Genomic DNA, 15,995 nt, shown 5'->3' with positions numbered 1-15,995 from the left:
TGTAGCTGAAGAAACACAAAACACTAATTTGAAGGAATATACTCATATGCACCCGTATGTTCACTGCAGCATTATTTACAATAGCCGACATAAGAATGCAAACCAAATGTCCCTCACAAGAAAAGTGGATAAAAAAGTGGTGGTACATATGTATAATAGAATGTTACTCGGCCTAAAAAAAAGAATGAAATCTTATCATTTGCAACAGCATGGATGGGCCTAGAGAACTAAGTGAAATCAAAGACAAAAATACCAAATGAAAGCCCTGGCTGGTGTAGCTCAGTGTACTGTGGGCCTGCGAACCAGAGTATCGTGGTTCGATTCCCAGTCGGGGCACATTGCCTGGGTTGCAGGCCAGTTCCCAGTGGGGGACACACGAGAGGCAACCATACATTGATATTTCTCTCCCTCTCTCCTTCCCTTCCCCTCTAAAGAGAAATAAATAAAATTTAAAAAACAACAACAAATGATTTCACTTACATGTGGACTCTAAAGAATAAAATAAACACACATACAAAATGGAAACAGACTCAGATACAGAAAAGACTGTTGATAGAGGGGTAGAGGTTGAAGGATTGGGTGAAAAAAAGTGAAGGGACTAAGAAGTACAAATTGGAAGTTACAAAATACTCATGGGGATATAAAATATAGCGTAGGGAACATTGAAATTACTATGTATGGTGCCAGTTGGGATATATCGGGGGAAACATTTTGTAAAGTATATGATCATCTAACCACTGTGCTGTACACCTTAAACTCACACAAAATAATATTGAATGTAAACTGTAATAATAAAAAATGCCATTTTCTTTCAATGGAACACATAGTACATCCTAAGATATAACTGGTCATATACACTTTTAAAGTATTATAAGTCACAAGTGACATAATCAGGTTCGTAGGCTTAAAAATCTTACATACAAAAATCAATCAGTGGATTCAGAGATGAAGTCCTATATTCTTTAGCATTTGACTGATGTTAAGACTCATTTTAGTCATAAAAACCTCACGGTTTTTAAAAAATATTTTAATGACTTTTATATGTTCATTCGATAATGTACAAATTCTGTATTTCAAAGATTTGTATTTGGATTTTACTCAGCTTAAAGTGCATTTATAAGTGCTATGGAGAAGAGGCCAAGGAGAAGAGGAAAGAGGTCATGAAAAAATGCATTATTAAGATGACTTGATGCCCTGGCTGGGTAACTTGGTTAGAGTGTTGGGCCAATGTGCCAAGGTTGTGGGTTCAATTCCCAGTCAGGACACATACAAGAATTAAGCAACGAATGCATGGATGGGTGAAACAACAAATTGATCTCTCTCTCTCTCTCTCCCCCCTCCTCTCTTTGAAATCAGTTAATAAAGAAAAAATTTAAAGATGAATTGAACAGCTTTTGTCTTTCGTGAACCTCAGGTGCTCCAGTTGTATTAATCATAATACAGTGCTCATGCTATACCTTTATCACTAATTCATGCAAGGCCTTTTCCATTTTGTTATATAATGATATAAAGAACCTGGGTATTTTCATGCAAAATTTAAAGCATATTGTTTTTGTTTACACCACAATATGCCACCAGAACTATCACCATTTTTAAAACCTAGCAATGTTAACTTGAAGTTTTCCATAGCATAAAAATAAATTACATTATCATTTTAATATCTACCCGGTATTTGTGTCCTTCCACATAGGCCATAACTTATTTAACCAATCCCGTTTCATACAGTAGTATATCTGTTTCTAGTGTATTGCTATTATCAGTAGTAAAATGAGTGTGGGTACGATCGCAGGCGCGTGAAGCTGGCCCTGGTAACCAGAGATAAACTCGGGTCTAGCAATCTGAAGACCAGGAGTCATCACCCAAAGGACTGACCACACCCTCGCCCTCCCGGGGACAGTGAAGCCCGGAAGAGAGGGCCCTCCTCACTCCCCTCCTCTGGGACTCTATCGGGACAGCTCGATGCACCTTCTAAGGAAGTGAAGGCCGGGGACACTGAAGTGCAGCTTGGACTCCGGACCTTTGCGCCCGGCACAACGAGTCACTCGACCCAGATCCTCCGCCCCCCGGACTGGGCGAAGATCCCGAATAGTGGCATGTCCCAACCTAGCACTTATCCGGGTTACTTATAAACCTGGAGAAGGGGGTAGGAAGCGCAGTACTTGCATATCTTAGCTAGGTGGCCGGGGACTGAAAGGTAAAGGCACTAGGGAAGGTCTGCAAATCCTTGACAGCCAAGGGGAACTGACGGAACCGGAAAGGCCCGTTGACGCCCAATGGTGTGTTAGGGAGCGTCTGCAAAGAACGCAGAGGGGAACCACGGGTCATCTAAAAAGTTATCAAAGAGGCTAAGGGGATGTTTAGGAACAGCAGTCCCCACAAGAACAACGCTTTCGGAAGGTAAAACCAGAATGAAGATTATGCAGGTCTGGGTCCCCATCTGTGATGTGAACACACCTTATACGCGCCGCCATTCCTAAGGTAGGCCCGCCTGAGTCCAGGAACGAAAAGAGGAATAAAGCTGGAGCCGGAGGGGAGGGGAGATGGGGGGGGGGGGCGGCAGGGAGATGAAGGCCTCGGAGATCGTCTGAAAAGTGCAAAGTCACATGAACTTTTAGGGACCGACAGCAAATTGTATCCCTTACTAAGACACCTCTCGGTAGCGAAATCCCAAACTTCTTTTTTGTTGTTGTTGTTTTCTTCGAACTTCTTTTGTAAACTCCATCCCTCACCCATTAATTGTAGTTCCGTTGTCTCCGATACCCGGCGCACCCGGTCCCCCACTTAGTCCTCCCAACAAATAGTGAACACCCTCCCTAGGTCGAGGGCGTTCTCCTCCCATCATGCCCTTTCTCCCACCCACCTGTCAATCACCAAGCCCTACAGTCCAGTTAGCGGGCCAAAGGGGCGGTGCTATCGGGGGAGTCGCTTGACGTCGACGGTCCGCGGGCGGCAGCCGGGAGATGAGTGACGAGGGTGTCGCGTGACGAAGGAACAGTTGGCCAATGCTGTGGCGGCAGTCGGTGTAAACAAGGCCTCTCCGCCCTGCAGATCCGACCGCTCCTGGCTGGTGGGTGGTCTTGTACGGGGTAGTAACCGCCGGCCTCAGTGGGAGGGGCTTCTCGGCTTGTACACCTTGGTGTACACGCCCCCTGCACACCACGTGGGCGTGAAGCTAGGAAGGAAGGGGTGTTAAGCCGAATTCTAACGTCATTGGTTATTGCTGCTGCCGGCTTTTGCAGGAGAGCACTTGATTGGCCGGTAAGGGGGGCGTCGGGGGTCTTTGAGTCCTAAGGCTTCTGATTGGCTAGATGAGATAAGCTTGCTTTCTTCCGGGAGGGGTTCTGCTTGGTCGACCAAAGAGGTTAAGGGGAATTGACTTTATCCAGGGACTTTGGTAGGTGAGTTTGAGGTAGAAAACTGAGAAATTCCTCTTCAAAGAATTCTCATTAGTGAGCTCGGGTAGTCTCCTAGGCTTCTCTGTCTTATTATTATTTTTTTTTTTTTGCTTCACAAACGTGGGGAAGTTTTGTGTTCCAGAAGTGTTGGAGTTGTCACAGGCTAAAGAAAAAGGGATCTCCTCGGCCCCTAGGAAGTGTTGATCTCCTAGAGATAGCTACCCCTATCTCAGGAGACCCTAGCATTTCTAGAGCAGGCTTTACTTTCACCAAACCCAAGGAGGTGATAGGAGTCCCCGCACAGGGCTTAAGGATGCTGTGACCAGAAGATGGGATCCCGGAACAGCAGCAGCGCAGGAACTGGATCAGGAGACTCCTCCGAGGGTTTGCCCCGAAGAGGGGCTGGCCTGCGTCGGAGTGAAGAAGAAGAGGAGGAGGATGAAGATGTGGATCTGGCCCAGGTACTGGCCTATCTCCTTCGCAGGTAACTTGCCCCCTGGTGTGTCCCCACCAGGTGCCACCACAGTCCCTTGATCCCAACTCCAGGCCAGGAAGTTACAGAAGATAGGGAATGGGATTAGCCCAGGACAGCTGTTCTGCTGGACACACAGCACTCAGCTCCACACCCAGTAAGAGTGGTTCTTGCCTAGGGTCACCAAGATAACTCATTCTTGTGTTTGAGGGGACTGTTCAAGGGAGCCTCTCTAGCTATGACTACACAAATGTAATGTATTTTCCAAGTAAGTAAAAAAAAAAAAAAAGGAGGGGGCTGGTGGGAAGGGAGTGATGTGAGGGGGTGAAGGGAAGAGTTGGGGAGGTGAATATTGAACTTTAGTGAAGTTAATTACATGTGATATGAGGTCATGTGGATTTACTTGAAAAAGAAGTTTAAGTTAACTCTGACCCTGCTGTGGAAGAAAGAATGCTTTGAGGAAAGTGACCCCAAGAATTGACTGGAAAGGTAGTGAAAATGGATTTGTTTCTTAGCCGTGGCTTCTTGAGGAGAAGACAAGTTTGGGGATCCCTTCAGAATACTATGTTCTATGCTGGACTCTAGGCAGAGGCTCAGAGGGAAATGCTGTCCAAATTTTTGACTTTTGGGGAAGTCAGCTTAGTAGGTCTTGTCAATTTTCTTGTAATTTTGTGGTTCTCTACTCCTGCCAAAAGAGTGATAATTAGTCTTACAGAAGACTGCCAATAACAGCCCAGGTCTAGTCAGCCTTAGACCTCAAAATGGGAACAGCATGAGGATTTGAGTCCCAGTGGTCTAAGAGCTGGATAGCTATTGATTCTGAATCTGGTTGGTTTGGGAAAGGGATCCTCCCCCTTTATCATGGGAGGGGGGGGTCTCTCCACAGGGGCCAAGTGAGGTTGGTGCAGGGAGGAGGTGCAGCAAATTTACAACTCATCCAGGCCCTCTCAGACTCGGAGGAAGAGCATGACAATGCCTGGGATGGTCGTCTCGGGGACCGGTACAACCCACCAGGTAAGAGGAAAGGCAGACCAAGACCCTAACATCAGAAGACTTTCATTAGCATTGGCTGGTGTGGCTCAGTGGACTGAGTGCTGGCCTAGGAACCAAAGGGTTGCGGGTTCGATTCCCAGTCAGGGCACATGCCTGGGTTGCAGGCCAGGTCCTCAGTAGGGGGTGCATGAGATACAACCACACATTGCTGTTTCTCTACCTCTCTTTCTCTCTCCCTTACCCTCTCTAAAAGTAAGTGAATAAATAAAATCTTTAAAAAGTAAAAAAGAAGAAAACTTTCATTAGAAAGACCTTTAAAAATTTTTTGGCAAAGAACAATTAAATTGAAAGAAGATAAGGTAATTCAGGGAGTGAGGGATTTCTTGCAGAGTCAGTATATGCAGCAGCATTGAGTGGGCTTGCACACAATTCTGCTAACTGCCCTATGGGACTGAAAGACCTAGGATGAAACTTCTCCTTGGTCCTCACAGTGGATGCAACCCCAGACACCCGGGAGCTGGAAAGCAATGAGATCAAGACACAAGTGGAATTGGCCACAGGGCAGCTGGGGCTTAGGCGGTCAGCCCAGGAACACAGCTTTCCTCAAATGCTGTACCAGGTGGGTCCCCACCTCCTGCCATCCTGGCAGCAGGCCTGTCAAGGTAGCCAGAAGCTCTGCTAGCCCTGGAGTAGAGGGAAGTAAACTTTCCAAAGAAACCTCAAGTGCTAGATCTAGAGAGTTCTTAGCCAACCTGCTTCAGTTCTGTGGGACGTACTTTGGGTGGTATCCATTTCTGTAACGAGAGCAATAACTTTGGAGAAGGGAGCTTGGTGTGGCTTAAGTGGCCTGTGTTTCTGCTAGAAATATTTCCTAATGCTTTCCTTTAGAGAGAACGGGGACTCTGCCACCAGGGAAGCTTCTCCCTTGGAGAACAGTCTCGAGTGATGTCTCAGTGAGTATGGGGCTTATCTTCTAAATTTTGAAGGAACAGATGTTAAAGGATCCTCGAGGGTATTAAGGTTAGGTTAAGTGGGGTTAAAACTTTGAGAGTAAACAAAGTGGAAAAGTCTAGAAATTGAGAGGATGATAGAATATATGAAAGAAAGAGGATCGTACCCAAAGCCAAAAGGGAATAGTACTCACATCCCGCTCTGGATTCTGCTAACCAGGACACTTCTCATCCTGAGCTCCCCTTACCCTCACTTTCCCTCTTCTTCCCCAGCTTCTTGCCCAATGATCTCAGCTTCACTGATACCTACTCTCAGAAGGCTTTCTGTGGAATCTATAGCAAAGATGGTCAAATCTTCATGTCTGCTTGCCAAGGTACCAGACCATGGTCCTATGAACCACCCTAGAACAAGGAATGTTCCCTCTGGCTGAAGCTAGAAAGGTTCAGTCCCTGACTTATAGATACTTAATCAAAGCACATTTTTCAGACACACTGAGGGAGGTTGATCTGGGGAGGATTCAAGGAATGCATTCCCTAATTTTGTCTGGTCCCTACACAGACCAGACAATCAGACTGTATGACTGCCGGTATGGCCGCTTTCATAAATTCAAGAGCATCAAGGCCCGGGATGTAGGTTGGAGTGTCCTGGATGTGGCCTTCACCCCTGATGGGAACCATTTCCTATACTCCAGCTGGTCTGATTACAGTGAGTATGCCCCAGACTTGCACTCTCTCTCCAGCCTGGGACCTGAGATCTCCAAACGCCCACCTCCTCTGTGCAGGACTCCACGCCTTCTCCTGGAAGCATCACTCCCAGGGTCTGACGCCCTGACCCTTTGGTCCATCTCCTCTCTAACTTCATCTCTACTGGCCTTCCCCTAGCCCTGAAAGATTCTTGTTTCTCTTGCTTCTCTTAGTTCATATCTGCAACATCTACGGGGAGGGAGACACACACACTGCCCTGGATCTAAGGTACTGGCTTCCCTTCCTGGTCAGACTCATCAGAAACTTCTCAAGGAAGGCTCTCCAGGAGCAAACCTCTTGAACTGGAACTCCTGCTTAGAGGGAAAAGTTCACTGGTTGCAAGTTTCTCTGTGTGGATTCCCGGGAGGGACCCACCCATCCTGTCAGCAGAGGACCAGGGTAAAATAGATGGTTGCAGGATTATTTCTGGGTTCTCCCTGAGGTGATCTACATTCTGGCTCATGTTGGCAGGACTTCTTTGCCCTCAAGAAGTGTGCCTTACAACTCTCATCAGATTCTGTGTGGATTAACAAAGGCTGAAGGGAAGTGCACTTAACCAGCTCCTCTTTTGCTCTTTTCAGGCCAGATGAACGTCGCTTTGCGGTCTTCTCCATTGCTGTCTCCTCAGATGGAAGAGAAGTGCTAGGAGGGTGAGTGTTTGTGGGAGACATTGCTCTTGGTTAATAGAGTCCTCCAGAGACTTGCTCTGCTATTATAGAAACCCAGGCAGCTATGGAAAACAATAACCCTTCTCCAAGGTCAAGATTTATTGCTTCACCTCTTGGTCACCATTTCTGCAGAATGAGATGGGAGGTCTCAGTCCTCCTCGCAGAGTTAACTCTTCTGTCTTCTGTATAATGGACAAGGGTTTGTTCCTCAGTAGGACTTCACAACAGGGATTCTCCAGAGCACACATAGCATTTGTCCTCTTGCTCCTGGCTCCAGTACCCTGTTTATTCCTTCCCTTTCAGGGCCAATGATGGCTGCCTGTATGTCTTTGATCGAGAACAGAACCGGCGTACCCTTCAGGTATTGCTCCTGAGACTTAGAGTCTCTTCCTCCTGGCCCTTGGCCTATTAGAAGACCCAGAAAGAGGGCCTAGATATCCTGGCCTCCTTCTCCCCTAGATTGAGTCCCATGAGGATGATGTGAATGCAGTGGCCTTTGCTGACATAAGCTCCCAAATCCTGTTCTCTGGGGGTGATGATGCCATCTGCAAAGTGTGGGATCGACGCACCATGCGGGAGGATGACCCCAAGCCTGTGGGTGCACTGGCTGGACATCAGGATGGCATCACCTTCATTGACAGCAAGGTGGGTAGAGAGGCAACACTGCACAGCCAGGCTACTAAGGTTCCAGTTGTCCAGGAGAGGGTGTCAAAATGGACTGGTGTGGGAGCTTGCCCAGGGTCCTTGTTAGCCAAGTTTGTAAAAGTCAGAGTTTAGGGAAGGGGTTTAAGCCAGGAAACATGAGATCTATTGGTACTCAACACCACTGGGAACCAATGAAGCAGGCCAGGGCTTTCTGTACAAGAAAAGTAGAAGACAGTTAACCCAGGATAGAATGGAGACTGAGTGACTGCCATGGGCAAAGAAGGGGAAGCCCAACTGGGATGGATTTTGGGATAGAAAACCAATGTGAGCCCACCTGGATGAGGAGAGAGGCAAACAAAATCAGATGACTGGCATTTTTAACCCCTCAACTGGAGAAGGGGGCTGGACTCACAGCACCAACATTTGCAAGCTCTGATGCTTCTTCGTTATCCATCTTGGGATTTATAGGGTGATGCCCGGTATCTCATCTCCAACTCCAAAGACCAGACCATCAAGCTCTGGGATATCCGGCGCTTTTCCAGTCGGGAAGGCATGGAAGCCTCACGCCAGGCTGCCATACAACAAAACTGGGACTACCGCTGGCAGCAGGTGCCCAAAAAAGGTGAGAGTGGAAGGTAGAGCCTGAGATCTGGAGTGTGAAGAGTTGGGGGTGGTCTTTCACCCCTGGAGAGGTCTGTCATGGGCATGGTGAATATTGCTAGAGCTTGGAGCTGAGTCCTGGAGTCCTTCCCCCACTCCCCTTTGCCAGGCATTAAGTCTTTGTTTGCCGAATCATGGGAAGAGTCAAGGGTTCCCAGGGTTGGGGGCTGGGGACCACTTTAAACTAACCTGTACAAAAATATTTCAGTATCTTAACAATCAGCAGGAGGCCCAGCTAATTGTTGGTGAATACCAGCTGACTGTTAGGTGGAGAAAGAGCCACTAGTTGAGGGTTGGAAAGATTATTGTCTGTGAGCATTGATCTTTGCTAAGGGCTGGTGATTTGAGAGAATCCAGACTCCTAACCTAGGGCTCTTCCTGCTTCCCTACCCAGCCTGGCGGAAGCTGAAGCTCCCAGGGGACAGCTCCTTGATGACCTACAGGGGCCACGGGGTACTGCACACCCTCATCCGTTGCCGATTCTCCCCCGCCCATAGTACTGGCCAGCAGTTCATCTATAGTGGCTGCTCTACTGGCAAAGTGGTTGGTAAGGATTGTATTAGAACAGGGGCCTCAGAAGGGCAGGAACGTTTCCCAGGCAGTCTACCTGTAACTACCAGTGACCACCTTAAAAAACTCAGGGACATGTATAAGTGGAATTTAATTTAGGTTGGTGCAAGGGAGGTTTAAACAAAGAAACAGAAAACATTCTATTCATCAGCATTTCAAATTAAGAGAAGGAACATAGAATTCTAGTCAGTAAATATAATAGATTGCCAAAATTATACCCAGTTCTGTTTTGTAGCCAGTCAAGTCAAGAGACTGCAGATGAAAGGTAGGAGGGAACAGAGATAAAATAGAATGACACAAAAAGAAAACAGCAAATAGTAAAGGACATACAGCCACTGAAGCAGGAGGAGTGCACAAACACAGCAGCATCTACAAGGAGCCTAAAACTGAACTCACATGGAGACCCATCCAGAAAGAGAAAGGTGTGCCCATGCAGACAAGGAACAGCAGGTTCATATGTCTTTGGAGATATCCATTGTTCACTTTTGTGGTGCTGTCCTTATGGGCTTTATAAAAAATCCTCACCTGAGGGTATGTTTATTGATTTTAGAGAGGGAAATATCAATTGGATGCCTCTCATATGCACCCTGACTTGGTATTGAACCCACAGCCTTTTGGTGCACGGGATGATGCTCCAACCACTGGGCCACCAACCCGGGCCAGATCTTGTGAGCATTTTAGAAAGTTGTTGCTAAAAGCTTTAAAGCCACATTGCATTATGTTAAGTGTAGACCTTGTGAAATTTAGCTGAGAGCCAGAGATACCCAAGTTCTGCAAGACCATACCCTCAATCTGAGGTGGGGAAAAGGGAATAGAAACTGAGAAAAACATTGTCTTCTGTGGGTTTTGTTCCCCCGGGGAAGGGGGAAGTTGCCTGAGAGGCATGTAAGTGGTATTGCCCAGGGGGAGATGAGGGGTGGCTAGAAGTTCCTGTGGTGGCCCCTCTCCACTCTGGCCTTTCCTGAACAGTGTACAACCTTCTCAGTGGACACATAGTGAAGAAGCTGACCAGCCACAAGGCTTGTGTGCGTGATGTCAGTTGGCACCCCTTTGAGCAGAAGATTGTCAGCAGTTCGGTGAGGTTGCAAGGGTTAGGGGGTGCCAGTGCATGTCTGGGACCTGGGAGGGAGCAGCACCCCCTGACTACTCACCACCTTCTTCCCTGCAGTGGGATGGGGACCTGTGTTTGTGGCAGTACCGTCAAGCTGAGTACTTCCAGGATGACATGCCAGAGTCCGAGGAATGCCCCAGAGCTCCTGCCACAGCGCCCCACCCCTCTTCAGCCTTTTCCTCGCCCTAGTGGATCTGACCTCTGGCCCGTACATGGCTCAGCCTCTTGATAAGCCCTCTGCCTTCTCTTCCCCTTCTCCCTTCTAGGGGAATTTTCGGGGAATTGTTGGCATTAGATGGGGAGAAACAGAAGCCCAGGCTTTCAAGGTCCTAAGTGACCCCTGGAAAATCCTCCTCATGGGTCTCCCCACATGCACACACCCCATTGCAGCTTGGCTGTCTGTCTCTGGCCAGGATCTGGCAGGACTGCCATTGTTTTACCTGGGGTGTGGCCCTTGTAAGAGAACTGTTCTGAGTGTTTTTAATCATGTTTGGATGTTAGGTGTTAGCTTCTAGAGTAGATGCCTGGGGCCAAGTCTGCACAGGCCTGTCGGCCAGGCCCCTTGCCCAGGCCTTCACCTTAAGGATTAGACTGGCCAATCAAAAGGCCAGGCATCCTGGCCTTCCTTCCAGAGATCCTGATGGATAGAGCTGTAGCCCTCCTGGGGAGGGTGGGATGGGTAAAACATGTCCTCAGCAGCCTCCTGGGGTGGGAATTATGTCCTTTCTCTCCTGTGTCTGGGTCTTCGGGGTACAACAGGCTGTGGTATGAGAGGCTCCCTGTGGCTTCTCACGAGGCAGGCCCTCCCACCCAGAACGTTCCATCTTGTAGAGGCCACAGCTTCAAGGAGGGATGTTGAAGTAGGACTCCTTCGTCCTCTCACTGGCTTTGGCTCCCTCAATAAACTCTGTGGGAACCTGGCTCAGTGTCTGTCTCTGTCTCCTTTTCCTGCCTGAGGTCTTTATCCTCTCACTTCAAGAAAATAGTTTCAACAAAGCCTTCAGATGTGCTGCGCTCTGGGGGAAAAAAAACACTCCTTTGATGCCTTAAGATGTAGAGAAATATCAAAATCATTTGTTAACTGAACTCTCCAATATATAGTCCCTCGCCAGCCTCAAGAAACTTCCCAGCAAGTAGAAATCAAGAGAACAGGAAATAACTGCATTTTAGACCCACACATGTGCATCCCCTCTCTTCTGGGGCTGGCCCTGGAGCTGGTCCAGCCTACAAGAGAAAGTAGCCCAGAGCCAGAGACAACCTGGTAGGCACTGATGCCGGGCCCCATCTGGGCACTTCACCCTCACAGTCACCCCTGGTGTAGGGTAGGAAGTGCAGATGTACAGAGGTCAGGCAGCATGGCCCAGAGCAGCCTGATGGTGTAGACAGTAGGCGAGCTAGGGTTCACGTCCAGCTCTGCTCCATCTTTCCACACGTTTCACTATCTCCAAGGCAATTTTCAGACCAGGATACACACCTATAGGGGTTCTCAAAGATGCAGCAAGAGGTAAAAGGAGTACCTATTTCACAGTGAAACCAGTCGTTTTTTAAAAAATGAATTGTTCAGATGCCCAGCCTCCATGTGTTCTCCAAGTGCTCTGCCCAGTGTGAAACTGCCTTCCCTCCAGCCCTCTTCATTTGCCCTCTGCTGCATCGCCCCCAAGATGCCCCCCATCTGACCCAGAACCTGTAGTTCCTCCAAGGGTGTCCAGGTTAGAAGCAAATTAAAACTATTACTGTCCTCAAAGCCCCATTTAATGAAAGCCCTAAAGACCACTCATTCTCAATAAGAGATGTATTTCCAATACAATTTCAGGTTGTTACCAAAATGTGTGAAATGTTTGTTGTATTAATAATGCATTTTATACTAATAATTATGCAGATTCAATTCTGAAGAAAATTTAAACTTTTAGAGCTTTATGAACACAAAGTGTTTAAAAATTTAATTTCAAAGTATATACTTTTTTTTGCAGTGAAGTGTGATCAATAAAAGACTTTAAAGAATAAAAACATTAGGTCCTGAGTGGTGTGGCTTAGTTGGTTGGGCATTGTCCCACAAAGCGAAAGGTCACCGGTCCCACTTTCTGTCAGGGCACGTGCCTGGGTTGTGGGTTCAGTCCGTGGTTGGGTCGGATAGCAGAGGCAGGTCAGTGTTACTCTCTCACATTGATGTTTCTCTCCCTCTCTCCCATCCCCTCTTGAAAGAGAGGGAAGGAGGGAGAAAGGAAGGAAAGAAAGAGGAGAGAAAAGAATAGAACATTAGGGTAAGTTCTTCGAGGGAAGTACAATGGCAATATATAATTTCAGACAAGATCTCATCCCCCACCAACTAGTGTAACTCAGTGGATTTGGCATCGTCCTGCAAAAGTCTGGTTCAGTTCCCGGTCAGGGCACATGCCTGGGTTGCAGGCCAGGTCCCTGTTTGGGAGCATGTGAGAGGCCGCCAGTCCATCAGTGTTTCCCTATCTTCCCCTCTGTTTGGAAGTAAATAAAATCTTTCCCCTGTTTTTTAAATGGATAACAGCTCTTGTGCCAGATCTGAGGAGGGGGCCTGGACCACACTGATGATGAGGCAGACACAGGTTTTTAAATAAATTCCATGGTTTGGTTAGTTTTACCTTTCTGACACTTTCAACCCACCTACATTTGCGCTTCGTTTTATTTGAGAGACCTCTGTAAATAGCTTAGATTCTTCTCCTACCTGCCTGCAGCAGGGCATGTTAAATCCAGCCTGTGAATAAATCTGTTTCACAAAAGCTCCCCTCAGATATGTTGACTTTCTCACTTCCCATTCTTAAGACATAATATTGCTTTAAAAGGTCAAACAGTAAAGAAATCTCAGGAGCCTCAGACAAAATTGTTTTAAATTTCCATGTGGATCAAACAGTAAAGTTGCGAGGTGGAGGGTGACTAAGTGTCTAAACAGAAACAGGCAGACCCAAGCAGGCTGTGCTCAGAGACAACCCTGAACAGCAGGCCTAGCCTGGAGACATTAACTAGAACTTGGTTAGAGCTGGGGACACAGGTCCAGAGGGCCAAGGGGACACTGGGCTAATTGGGAAGGACACAGACCGCAATCCAGACACACGCCAGAGGCTGGGACCCTGCTGACGTGGCAGCCCTCTGCCCTGGCCCCTTACTGCCCCCCGCCCCTCTCCCCCGCCTGCCAGCTGCCAACAGGGCTCTGCCCTGTGTCTGCCACACCTGTCACTGCCTGTCCTTGTCCAGGGGGGCCCCATCAGCCCCTCCTCAGCTGCCCAGCAGAGCAAGCGGTTAGTGGGGAGGGGAGGGAACATGGAGCGGGGGCCAGTAGTGGGGGCAGGGCCAGGGGCCAGGGCCCGAGTCCGGGCACTGCTGGGCTGCCTGGTCAAGGTGCTGCTCTGGGTGGCCTCTGCCTTGCTGTACTTTGGGAGCGAACAGGCTGCCCGCCTCTTGGGCAGCCCCTGCTTACGGCGCCTGTACCATGCCTGGTTGGCAGCAGTGGTCATCTTTGGGCCCCTTCTGCAATTCCATGTCAACCCTCGGACTATCTTCGCCAGCCACGGCAACTTCTTCAATATGTGAGTCCGCCGGAGGCCATGGGTGCCTCTCCCTGCACTCTGGGATCCTAGCTCCCTCCAGGCTTCTGTCCTCCTGCCAGTCCAAACACTAAAAATAGGCCAGGAGGCTGAGGAGAAGGTCAGAGGCGGGGGAGGGGGTGGCATCGTGGGGGTACGGAGGAAGTGGGAGCAGGGCTGAAGAGGAAATATGGACCCTACAAGGCCTAATGGGCCTATAAATGAATGGGGGTGGGAGGTATGAGACCCAAGAAATAGACAGCCAGTGATGAAATGTAGGACTGGGGACAGCAGTGATGGGAACACAGACTGGACAGGGGAGATTGGGCTGAGGGTTCTCAGTAGCCTCCCCTCTTTTCTGCCCACAGAAAGTTTGTCAATTCGGCATGGGGCTGGACATGCACCTTCCTGGGGGGCTTCGTGTTGCTGGTGGTGTTCCTGGCTACACGGAGTGTGGCTGTAACTGCCCGGCACCTGAGCCGACTGGTGGTGGGGGCGGCTGTGTGGCGGGGGGCTGGCCGCGCCTTCCTGCTCATCGAGGACCTGACCGGCTCCTGCTTCGAGCCTCTGCCCCAGGGCCTGCTGCTCCATGAGCTGCCTGACCGCCGCAGCTGCCTGGCAGCCGGCCACCAGTGGCGGGGCTACACAGTCTCCTCCCACACCTTCCTGCTCACCTTCTGCTGCCTGCTCATGGCTGAGGAAGCAGCAGTGTTCGCCAAGTACCTGGCCCATGGGCTGCCCGCGGGCGCACCGCTGCGCCTTGTCTTCCTGCTCAACGTGCTGTTACTGGGCCTCTGGAACTTCTTGCTGCTCTGTACCGTCATCTATTTCCACCAGTATACTCACAAAGTGGTGGGTGCTGCAGTGGGCACCTTTGCCTGGTACCTCACCTATGGCAGCTGGTATCATCAGCCCTGGTCTCCAGGGAGCCCAGGCCATGGGCTCTTCCCTCGCCCCCACTCCAGCCGCAAGCATAACTGAAAGAAATAAAGGCACATCAGGCCTGGCTCTGGCCCCTCTCATCATTTGGTTGGGGGATCTAGGAAGGTTGGGAAGGGTAAAAAGAGGCTGGTGGTCACTGAGGTTCCTCAGCCATTCCTTGCTGTCATCAACTTTGAATGTCCTTCCTTATACTCGATGGCCATTCTTCTTGCTGTCCTTTCAGTCTGTGAACCAAAAGGCCTGTGAACCAAAAGAGCACGGTTCAATTCCCAGTCAGGGCACATGCCTGGGTTGCAGGCCAGTTCCCAGCAGGGGCCAGTTCCCAGCAGGGGAGGCACCAGAAGCAACCATACATTGATATTTCTCTCCTCTCTCCTTCCCTTCCCTTCCCTTCTAAAGATAAATAAATAATAATTTTAAAAAAAGGGACATTTGAGCAGAGAATGGAATGCCAATATGATGCAGGGGAAGAGTGTGTCAGGAGAAGGGATTATTAGTCAAATTCGCCTTGAGTCAGGAATGAATGAACAAATGAAAGCCAGGTATTTTCAAGTGTAATGAAAGGGGAAGAGCAGTGTGAGGTGAAGCTGATTGGCAACTGATGCCAGACTGTACAGGTGGGCCTTTGGATTTCAGGAAAGCCCTCTGAATTTCATTCTTAGGTTAACAGGAAACAGAGAAAGAGTTCTAGGCAAGAAAGAGCCAGATCCTGCTGCTGTGTGGATAGCGGGTTACAGGGGAATGAAGTGCACAGCAAGGGTCAGGAGAGAGCTGACTGGGGCCTGGGTTGGCGTGGGCCAGAAGATGCCCGGGGGCGGGGGTCCAAGGTCTCAGGCTGGCAGGGCTACGGACGGGAAGCTACCTTCGTTCCACGGCAGAGGAAAGATGGAAGACTACCAGAGAATGCGTATCACTGTCCCAGGCCCAGTCCGTGAAGAAGAGGGCCAGTTCGGGGTCAGGACGCGGAGACGGGGGCGGAAGTCCCGAGGCGGGCACTGGCTGGGTGGAGGGAGTACCGGACTAGAGAAGCCGAAAGGCAAGAATCAGAACCTAGGGAAGGTAGGGGTGGAAAGAAAGCAGAGTGAGGAGGAGGAGGAGGAGGAGGAGGAGGAGGGGAGGGGCCGGAGAGGGCAGAGGAGGCGGGGTGTGGAGAGCAGGGAGGCGGGGTGGGGAGGGGGGGCAGAGGGCCTCCGTAGAAACGCTCCGCTCCGGCTCTAGGGGGAGCCCCGCTGGAGCCTCCTTTCCCGGCTACCCAACTCCCCCCGCCCCGCCTTCTTTAGGGCTTGTCCCC

General features: G+C 49.5%; 2 protein-coding genes across 8 annotated transcripts; both read left to right on the top strand.

Moving 5' to 3' along the window:
• Positions 1–2,158: 2,158 nt before the first annotated feature.
• Positions 2,159–11,128, top strand: DCAF11 (DDB1 and CUL4 associated factor 11). 7 transcript variants are annotated; one of them, XM_053654868.1, is made up of 15 exons: positions 2,159–2,478; positions 3,700–3,879; positions 4,754–4,881; positions 5,352–5,479; positions 5,749–5,813; positions 6,084–6,184; positions 6,370–6,516; positions 6,728–6,782; positions 7,136–7,204; positions 7,526–7,583; positions 7,682–7,867; positions 8,336–8,489; positions 8,922–9,074; positions 10,067–10,173; positions 10,266–11,128. In XM_053654868.1, the coding sequence occupies exons 2-15, from the start codon at positions 3,725–3,727 to the stop codon at positions 10,395–10,397; spliced, it is 1,638 nt and encodes a 545-aa protein (XP_053510843.1). In that variant the 5' UTR covers positions 2,159–2,478; positions 3,700–3,724; the 3' UTR covers positions 10,398–11,128. The 7 variants fall into 7 exon arrangements, with proteins under 7 accessions (XP_053510843.1, XP_053510842.1, XP_053510844.1 ...); XM_053654867.1 differs by having other exon boundaries at positions 3,676–3,879; XM_053654869.1 differs by lacking the exon at positions 2,159–2,478 and adding an exon at positions 2,966–3,067 and having other exon boundaries at positions 3,676–3,879.
• Positions 11,129–13,329: 2,201 nt separating this feature from the next.
• FITM1 (fat storage inducing transmembrane protein 1) lies at positions 13,330–14,770 on the top strand. Its single transcript, XM_037129453.2, has 2 exons — positions 13,330–13,765; positions 14,131–14,770. The coding sequence occupies exons 1-2, from the start codon at positions 13,500–13,502 to the stop codon at positions 14,741–14,743; spliced, it is 879 nt and encodes a 292-aa protein (XP_036985348.1). The 5' UTR covers positions 13,330–13,499; the 3' UTR covers positions 14,744–14,770.
• Positions 14,771–15,995: the final 1,225 nt, after the last annotated feature.

The sequence above is a fragment of the Artibeus jamaicensis genome, unplaced genomic scaffold, assembly GCF_021234435.1.
Source record: "Artibeus jamaicensis isolate MK-2021 breed Jamaican fruit bat unplaced genomic scaffold, CSHL_Jam_final contig_887, whole genome shotgun sequence".
Taxonomy (NCBI): domain Eukaryota; kingdom Metazoa; phylum Chordata; class Mammalia; order Chiroptera; family Phyllostomidae; genus Artibeus; species Artibeus jamaicensis.
The sequence above is the reverse complement of the archived record's forward strand: the minus strand, read 5'-3'. Positions and strand labels throughout refer to the sequence as shown.

Excerpts from the sequence above, each read along its gene's own strand:
- DCAF11 (XM_053654868.1), top strand. The coding sequence starts at position 3,725 with ATGGGATCCCGGAACAGCAGCAGCGCAGGAACTGGATCAGGAGACTCC. Across the intron at positions 7,205-7,525 it reads GGAAGAGAAGTGCTAGGAGG|GGCCAATGATGGCTGCCTGT; the intron begins GTGAGTGTTTGT and ends CTTCCCTTTCAG. Across the intron at positions 7,868-8,335 it reads TCACCTTCATTGACAGCAAG|GGTGATGCCCGGTATCTCAT; the intron begins GTGGGTAGAGAG and ends TGGGATTTATAG.
- FITM1 (XM_037129453.2), top strand. The coding sequence starts at position 13,500 with ATGGAGCGGGGGCCAGTAGTGGGGGCAGGGCCAGGGGCCAGGGCCCGA. Across the intron at positions 13,766-14,130 it reads CACGGCAACTTCTTCAATAT|AAAGTTTGTCAATTCGGCAT; the intron begins GTGAGTCCGCCG and ends TTCTGCCCACAG.